The sequence below is a fragment of the Zingiber officinale genome, chromosome 3B, assembly GCF_018446385.1.
Source record: "Zingiber officinale cultivar Zhangliang chromosome 3B, Zo_v1.1, whole genome shotgun sequence".
NCBI lineage: Eukaryota > Viridiplantae > Streptophyta > Magnoliopsida > Zingiberales > Zingiberaceae > Zingiber > Zingiber officinale.
The window spans coordinates 119,604,127-119,613,273 of NC_055991.1; the positions used below are offsets into that span (position 1 = coordinate 119,604,127).

The 9,147-nt window shown below is 41.0% G+C and overlaps 1 protein-coding gene across 3 annotated transcripts; it reads left to right on the forward strand.

Moving 5' to 3' along the window:
- The first annotated feature begins 130 nt into the window (after positions 1 to 130).
- LOC121967452 (transcription initiation factor TFIID subunit 6-like) lies at positions 131 to 5,555 on the forward strand. Of its 3 annotated transcripts, none has more exons than XM_042517704.1 (15): positions 131 to 622; positions 721 to 838; positions 953 to 1,020; positions 1,177 to 1,362; positions 1,486 to 1,572; positions 2,099 to 2,200; positions 2,278 to 2,386; positions 3,053 to 3,159; positions 3,271 to 3,408; positions 3,484 to 3,579; positions 3,677 to 3,801; positions 4,075 to 4,207; positions 4,288 to 4,413; positions 4,485 to 4,593; positions 5,002 to 5,555. In XM_042517704.1, the coding sequence occupies exons 4-15, from the start codon at positions 1,237 to 1,239 to the stop codon at positions 5,373 to 5,375; spliced, it is 1,632 nt and encodes a 543-aa protein (XP_042373638.1). In that variant the 5' UTR covers positions 131 to 622; positions 721 to 838; positions 953 to 1,020; positions 1,177 to 1,236; the 3' UTR covers positions 5,376 to 5,555. The 3 variants fall into 3 exon arrangements, with proteins under 3 accessions (XP_042373638.1, XP_042373639.1, XP_042373637.1); XM_042517705.1 differs by having other exon boundaries at positions 1,214 to 1,362; XM_042517703.1 differs by having other exon boundaries at positions 953 to 1,016.
- Positions 5,556 to 9,147: the final 3,592 nt, after the last annotated feature.

Below are 9,147 nucleotides of genomic sequence, written 5' to 3' on the forward strand. Positions count from 1 at the left end.
TAGATTATATTCTACTAAATGCAGCCTAAGTGTAAGTGTAATTGTAGAAATAATCTTATAAAATTTTTTAAAAAAATTCAGGATTTAAACGAGATACCATATGATACATTTTAAGAGATAGATCTATTAGATTTGGATAAAATATCTATTAGATTTGCATTTTCTTCTTCCCCAATCTTGCGCCGCCCTCTCCCGATCGCCCACCTCGCGTCGTCGTCCCGTCGATTGGTGCCACTCAACCGTCGCCAACCGTTCGAGCGAGACTCACCGGCGACGCAGCAGCCGTCGCGGGAGGCGACGCTGTCGGCCTGAGCGAGAATCCCGATTCCTCTTCATCGCTTGTTCTCGATCTTCGCTGTCGCCTGATCACGCCGGTGCCGCCTGATCGCGCCCGCGCCATTGGATCCAGCTATCGGCAGTGCGAGAGCCGCCGTCTCCCTTTGTTCCGAGCCGGGGCCGCCATTTTGACCTAGAAACGCCGATTGCCTCTTCCTCGACCCCTCTGCTTCTGTCGACGAGGATCAGTTCTAGCACCAGCTCACTGTGTGCCGGCGTCTCTTGACCTAGCGCCATCACCAGCCTCTGTTTGCTTGCTACCGTCGCCGGAGAAGAGAAAAGTTAGGTAATAATCCTTGTTAACTTCAACAGCAATGTGGATTTAGGTAAATTACTGTAAGGATTCCTAATTAGTTGGATTTGGGTTTGTTTTCCAAATGGCAGTGGAAGATTGGTATGCAATTGCTTGGTTCCAGCCAACACAACTCCAGCCATTACTGTTCGTCGGCGATCCACATCTTCCGATTGTGAACCCCTCCGGCCATTAGGCACTACGGATTTGGTGAGTATGTGATATGATTAGGTTAATTCAATTAGGGTTTCTTAACTATAATTGGGATTAGGTTTGGTTAATCGAATTATGGTAGATTAGTATGATTTGTGTTTTATGTTGCAGAGTTTTGATTCGATTTGGAGCAGACTCTTGGACATGAGGATATTTAGCGTGACTTACATTTTAGGCCGGTACTTCCTGCCTTGTTCCTTTAGTAATTTGACCTTAGTGCATGATCTATGTTTAGATAGTTGTTATATTTACCTTGATTCTATTTGTTCTTACTTCTTGAGTTTGATCTTTTATTTCTTGATCTTGTATGTCGATCTATTTTGATATCCATGCAGTCTCATTGTTATCCATGCTATTATGATCGAGCAATAGACGGAGAAGAGGAAGAGGCGACGATGAGTATCGTCCCGAAGGAGACGATTGAGGTGGTTGCGCAAAGCATTGGCATCTCTAACCTCTCCCCTGAGGTCTCTCTCGCTCTCGCCCCCGATGTTGAGTACCGTCTTCGGGAGATCATGCAGGTGGTGCTTGTGTTGCATCTCGGGTTAGGGTTTTTACGGGGATGAGACGTTTCGGTGCTTTAAAGTTTGATTCTTCGTTAGTTTTGGTTTTCGTGGTCCCTGACTTTGGAAAGGGAAGTGCAGGAGGCAATAAAGTGCATGCGCCACTCTAAAAGGTTGGTCTTGACGGCTGAAGATGTGGACAGTGCACTCAGTCTGAGGAATGTCGAGGTAGGTTTCCTTCGTCTGCGACTTCTAACTTTAATTGATTTTGTACTTGTATTTGTTTCTAGGATTGATAGAGTTACGAGATATGTTGCTTGTAAATGTTTGTTTGAATGTAGTTTATATTTAAAAAAGCCTTCATTCTGTTTTGAATTGTTAACACAATAAATTTACGTAAGAAATGAAGTCCTAAAGGGGAAATTAGGAGGAGATGGTAGTGTCTTTTTTCATTTAATCACTCGAACTTGGGCCATAACTGAAGTTCAAAATTATACATTAGTTTGTGCGCCTTTCCAAATATCTGCCTTTCTTTTGTTTCTTTAAGGAGAATTAGGAAATATTTCATAATGTTTTTTTTCCTCGAACCATGAATTATGTTTATATCATATGGGAGTGAAGCTCTGCTTTAAGAAGATCCTAGTTAGGTTGGAAAACACAATAAAATCATGCGAAACTTGTAAGTTCTTTTCTCCATTATGTTTCCAGCTATCTCAAACCAATATATTAGTGGTTGCTTGTTCTATAATTTCAGCCTATTTATGGATTTGCATCAACTGATCCCTTGCGGTTCAAGAGGGCAGTAGGGCACAAGGATCTGTTCTATCTTGATGACAGAGATTTGGATTTCAAGGAGGTTTGTGAAGTTTTTATTGGGTGTAATTTACTTTGATGTATAACAGGGTTGTATTTACTATTGTTTGCAACATATAGGTCATTGATTCACCATTACCCAAAGCACCACTTGAAACTGCTGTTGTGGCTCACTGGCTTGCTATTGAAGGGGTGCAACCTGCAATTCCTGAAAATTCTCCTGCTGAAGGTTTTATTTATGTGGCAATTAATTTGTTCTATCTTTATTGGAGTAGACTGCCGTTCTTCATAAGAATAAATGAAACCTTCCAAATAAGTAATTCTTGGTTGGATAGCACACAAATCAGAAAGGTTTTTTGGCATATACCATATTTCTAACTGAGATATGCAGTAGGTCTTTTGTGATCTAATTGATAATGGCTCTGGGGATATAAGTGCATTACTACATGTACCAAGAATATATATTATTCACAATAAATAGGCGTACAATATAGTTCCTGAAATAGGATATGATATGTCTCCTTTTGTCTATGAACTTCAATTGTGCTGTTATCATTAAATATTCCAAATTTTTATGCCTTCTCAAAACCAAAACTACTTCTGTATGCCAATACATGATAATGTGTATTTTGGTATATATTGGGACTATTTATTTATAAATAATCAACTTTTGTGGTACAGTGTGAATAAAACTATGAATTTCTATTTGGTGCTCTTGGTTAATTCATCAAACTCATTTGAGATATGTCAGTTGTGGTTTTTTGCCTTATTGGTGTCACCACTTCTATAGGCTCTAAACCATTATGTTGGTGTATACTCTGGTTTTGGTTTAATCATTTCTTTGTAATGTTATCTTATTGAGAGAAATTGATTTACATGAATATATTTTTTCCAGCAATTGTATCCCTGTCTGAAAATAAGAAATCTGAGAACACCAAAGAAGATGGACTTCTTGTTGATCTCAAACTGCCTGTTAAGCATGTATTATCTAGGGAGCTACAGGTTTTTCCCCCCAACAGTCCCTTCATGAACTTTCTTGGTTTTGCTGCCCAAGTTCTCGAGCTTCTATGAGAAATTGCCCATGCAGTTAGTTTTTATTACTCATCATTGCAGCTCTACTTCGACAAAATTACTGAGCTTACAGTTACAAGACCTGAATCCAACCTTTTTAAAGAAGCTTTAGTGAGTTTAGCAATGGATTCAGGAATTCATCCGTTGGTTCCATACTTTTCCTACTTCATTGCAGATGAGGTCAAGTTTGTCAATCTTCATTAATTGAATAATTCTTCTTAGTTCCCATACCTATTGACAGCTATTCCATCACAGGTTGCTCGGAGCTTAAATGATCTTCCTATCTTGTTTGCTTTAATGCGTGTGGTTCGAAGCCTTCTCCAAAATCCACACATTCACATAGAACCATATGTGAGTCATTTTTCTACTTCAATAATACACAAGACATTACAGAAAATTTTGTACAGCCATTCATATTTCTTCTAACTAAAAAATTCATTATCTTCAGTTACATCAGTTGATGCCATCAATTATTACATGCGTCGTTGCCAAAAGGTTGGGGAGTAGAATAACAGATAACCACTGGGAACTCCGTGATTTCTCAGCAAATCTAGCTGCATCAGTGTGTAGAAGGTTAGAAATCGTGCTCTAAATATAAAACTTCATTCTTTAACAGCTTGCTTCTTTTCTAGAAAAGTAAATAAGAAAATCTATTCAAACTCCTTTATCATTGCGACGATTATCTCAAGCTGCATGCATAACAGTTTCCAGTTTCATTTTGCTTGAGAAAATTCTTATATCAATAAGTGACATCTACTTGGTGTTTGAACAGTTTGGTGTTTTTTTCTTGTTGCTATTTTTTTTTATGCTTGATGTTTATAATTACTGGATAATTTTTGTCAACAGATATGGTCACGTGTACCACAATCTTCAGTCACGATTGACGAAGACATTGATTAATGCTTTTCTTGATCCTTCTAAAGCACTCACACAACATTATGGTGCCATTCAAGGGCTTGCTGCACTGGGACCAAGTGTGGTAATTCTTAACACCCTATTTCTCTGTCATTCATGTCACCTTTTCTCTCTTTAGTCTAACTTTTATACCCACTTTGCTAGATATGTCTTCTTGTTCTGCCAAATCTTGAGCCGTATTTGCAACTTTTGGAGCCTGAGATGCAACTGGAAAAGCAGAAGAATGAGATGAAAAGGAAAGAAGCTTGGCGAGTATATGGTGCTTTACAGGTATTTCTTGTTCATTTACTCAAATAAAAAATTGTTTCATAAATAATTACTTACCTTGGTTGCATATTTAGTGTGCCACTGGTAAATGTTTGTATGACCGGCTGAAGATGATGCCTACCTTGTTATCTCCACCGAAACAAGGTGTGTGGAGGATTAACCCACGGATTGCAACAAGCATGAGTAAGCCCCAATTCAAGTATTTTCACCAGTTTTCCATTTAATATTTCTGGAATCATTTAAAATAATCTTCTTGTGGAAATCTCATTGCCATTTCCTTCTGTTTTATGGATAAATATATAGTCTACAATTGGAGCATTTGGAGCCATACTTATATTGTGCCTGACATTTGGAGAAAATAGTTGCTTATGCATACTTTTTTTTTTGAAAAAAAATAGTTGTGCCTGACATTTGGAGCCATACTTGTGTTGGATAGACATTATCAAGTCCAAGTAACATAAAATTAAATCAGAAAACACGTAGAGTTCCTGATTTAGCACACTGATACTTCTGACTCATTAAACTAGAGAAATGCATGTAAATCAGCAAATGTCAGGTTATAGTTTCTGATACAATTTTTCCTCAAATCAGTCAAGCGGAAGTTGAGCACCAATAACTCATCGCAGCAGCCACCCTTCAAGAAGATGGCAATTGATGGACCAGCAGGCACAATACAGGCTATTGCCACAACAACAGCCACCCTGCAAGGAGCAGAGGATGGGTTTGCTCCACCATCATCTGGTGCTGGTACAGGGCAATCTTCTGCACCAGGTCAGGTATCGATTGATTCAATTGGCAGTAGAAGAGAGATGGGCGGCAGCGGAGCACCCAAGGGTTCAGCGGTTCTGGCCCAAGCTTGGAAGGAGGATCTCGATGCAGGAAACCTCCTATCGTCACTGTTTCAGTTGTTTGGGGAAGGCATATTGTCATTCACTCCGTCACCGGAGAAATCTTTCTTTCTCTAGCTGTGTTAATTGATCTAATAGGGTTTCCACCCGCAATTGAAAGATGGTGTGTATTATTTAGTGTTTTGTAACAATAGATGTAATGGATCTACCTTTGTTAGAAGCAAACTGTTCTTTTGGGGTTCCTTTGGTCAATGTTCAAACTATCAGTTTTTGAATCAGTTTTGTTTACAGATCGGATCAGTGTGTGAGTGTCGACCTTAAGTAGTGTGAAGAGGAAGGAGAAGAAGAAGCGAGGAAACAGGAATGATTTTTTTCGAACATGGTTTAAAATAGCAGTTTTTAACTCAGTTTTGTTTATCGATCAGATCAGTTTAGTTTTGCCCAGTGTCAACCTGTGGTAACGCAGAGAGGAAGCAGAAGAAGAAACGAAGAAAAATGGAAGAAGATAAATATTTTCAAGTTTAATTACAGAAACATCTTGCGAACATCTTTCTATACTCCCATTTTCCGCTTCAAATCAAGAAATTACGGAAAGAAATCCTTCTGCTATGTAGATAACTGAGTTCTAATGCATGTTTTGCACCCTACTATCAGCAAACTTTAGCAGGGGCACTTCTATTGCTACCGAAACTGCAGCTAAGATGTTCTTGAGCGATCAGCTGAAGCCTCTCTTTCATAATGACTTTAGTTTGATACGCAGGCAGGTTAAGTCGGTAGAAACATGTTTGCGATGTCGGTAGAGACCCTTGGGATCTTAATGATTTGCATATGGACAATTTGGAAAACAAGTTAGGAAATCCATCAGCAGGCAATTACCTTACTGCCGTCCAGAAATGGAGAAGCACTCCTCTTTGCTCATCCACATGACTCCAACAATCTACAAACGATCGAAGCGAAGGCTATTGCAAGTGCTCGCCTGCTGAATCTGAAGCATTCGAGATGCGAAGGATCAACTGCAGATGCTACATGACATATAGAACAATAACTATAACAAAAAGTATTGCTTATACATCAACTGGAGAACAACAAACAAAATAGAAAGAAAGAAAGAAAGATAAAAGAATGGATGGTAACTGTAGCTCATATTATCTACTCCTGCTAGTAAATAAGTTCTTGAAAGTTTCTACCATTCTAATATTCCTCTCGGGTTTTCTGCCACAAACAACCTGACAAGCATTTTAGAATCAGATTGATACATAGAACAGGGTGATAGAATTCATTTTCATCAATGCAGGGAGGAAGTAGGACCTCAACATTCTTCATATCACTTTTACATATAATTTCACAAATCCACTTTGGGAACAAGGAAGACTTGCTCAAAAACATGTATGGATCTGACTTGGTGTGTTCATGATCATTCTTCATATTTTAGAAGGTTTTTTTTTTCTTTGGCTCTGATATTTTTCATTCCTTGTTTACTAAACCTTTAGATTCACTTAAGATTTGGAAATGTATAATGGATCAACTTACAGGGATTGAGAAAGAATCGACGATGGTTGTCCAGGCATGGCCTGAAAAATCCACTCTCTAAGAACACCAAAACCAGTGGACATCTCATTTTTGAACCTCATCAAAGTCTCTTCATACAGTTTACTAGCATTAACCCTATGTATTCAAATGAATGGCACATTAACCTAGATCTGTCGATAAGTATTTCTTGAATCTCTTCTAGAGTTCGCAAGGATGGTCGTGGCGCTATCGCGGACACTACCATTCTCATTCCAATATCATTTCATGAAATGCATTTAGTAATAAAAAATAAAATACATCAAGTAAAAAAAAACTCAATACATCATTACATAATTACATACAATAATAACAAAATGCAAAAAATATAATGAAAATTAAACTTTCTCCTTAACCAAATCTTACTTATATTCTCTTTGAATATCATGTTGATTAAATTAATATCCAATGTATGAGTATTAATATAAATTAGTATTAAATTATTCATATGGAATTTATTTGATTGAGTTGATGAAAAATATCCAGAATTAGATAATTAGATAATTAACTTTGTAATAATGTTTCATCTTGACCATGAGGATTGTAATATTCAAAACAGGCTTGAAGTTATTCTAAACAAATAAATAATTATACATCATTTTAACTCATAAACTTTTAAAAAATCATATAATAAATTATTATTTATTGATAATTAAATCTGTAAGCTTATAATTGATATTTAGAGTTTTGAATTTAATTGATATTTAGAGTCCTGATAATTCAAAGATCATGATTGATCCAGTCCGGAAGCTGAGTTAGACGGATCGTCGGATGAGGTGGATGAAATGTTGACGAAGTTGCGACATCCCGGAGGGGGGTGTGCTGAGATGGCTTCTGTGTTGACCAAGTCTTCAAAAGTTCTCTGGTCAACACTACCTGCAGCCAGCGACCGGGTTGACCCGGCCCCCGGTACCCCGATACTCGAGGCAGATCCAACGAATATGTGAGTACAAGATTAAGCCATAAAATAATGAAATGCGTATGGAATATGAACGAAAAACGTACCCTGGCCCAGGGGGGCGCCCTCGGATGGGACGCGACTCGAGTTGTCGCGACCCGGAAGAATAGATGACTCCGATCAGGCTGGAGAGCTGGATCTGACGACACGGAGCTGCACGCGGCACGGACTCGGAAGACTAGATGATGCCCGATCAGGATGGAGAGCTGGATCTGACGACGAGGAGCTGAATGCGGCACGAGCCCGGAAGACGAGCTGCAGGTCGAGATAAAACACCGGCACGTAGACCGGGATAAGGCACCGACATGCAGGCCGGGAAACGAGATCGGCACACAGGCCGAGACACGGGCTCGGTGCGCAGGCCGGGAAAAGAGATCGGCACGCAGGCCGGGACACGGGCTCGGCGCGCAGGCCGGGAAACGAGATCGACACGTAGTCCGGGACACGGGCTCGGCGCGCAGGCCGGGAAACGAGATCAGCACACAGGCCGGGATAACAACAAAAGCAGAATATGATCAAATCAGTGATGCCGAGCAATAACAATGGCACGAAGGCCGGGAATGCCATAGTGGCCCACAAGTCGGAAGCACACGACGAGGAGAAATCCAATCCTAAACAACGTTGGACTCTCAAAGATGGCAACAGCCCGCCATCATGTGGAGGAGGCAGCGGCTGCGACACGAAGGCGTCGATAGTGTCAGCACGACGAAGAGCATCTGGTCGGGTCTGCCTAGCGCCGGCAGCAGCACAAACCCAGCGGCGTTGGGCGGGGGGAGGAGAGAAGATTGCTGGTGCACCGAGAGGGAGAAAGGGGGACTGCTAGGGGGTGGCTCCGGCGAGAGGAGAGGCGAGAGGGGCTCATTGGCGGCAGTCGAGAGAACTCGAAGGAGGAGATGGCATCGTCGCTAGTGAGGGAGGGCAGCGGCAGCGTCGGCTCCGGCGAAAGGCGTGAGAAGGAAGAAAAGGAGGTGCGGCCGGCAGCGAGGGAGAGTAGAGGAGGAGAAGAGGAAGAGGAGGAGCTATGGTCGTCGGCAGCCATCACTCGAGGGGAGGAGGAGGAGAAGAAGCGGTCATCAGCCGACATCGGCAAGGAGCACGGGAGGAAGAAGGTCCTTCCTTCGTTCCTGTTGGCGGCCGAAGCCCGCAACCAAAAACCCTCAGCCCAAAAAACCCCCCCTTTCGAACATGATCAACAGTGCCCTAAAAGGGCTCCTGTCAAATGACCAAAATGCCCTCCCTTCTCCCTTTAATTACCCCTATGCCATCCACTGCATCCACATCACAAGCCTCCCCTTCAAGTCTAGTCGAAGGAGGCGCAAGTCCGACTGACTAGACCAACTCCAAAACAAAATTGCTACCGAACAT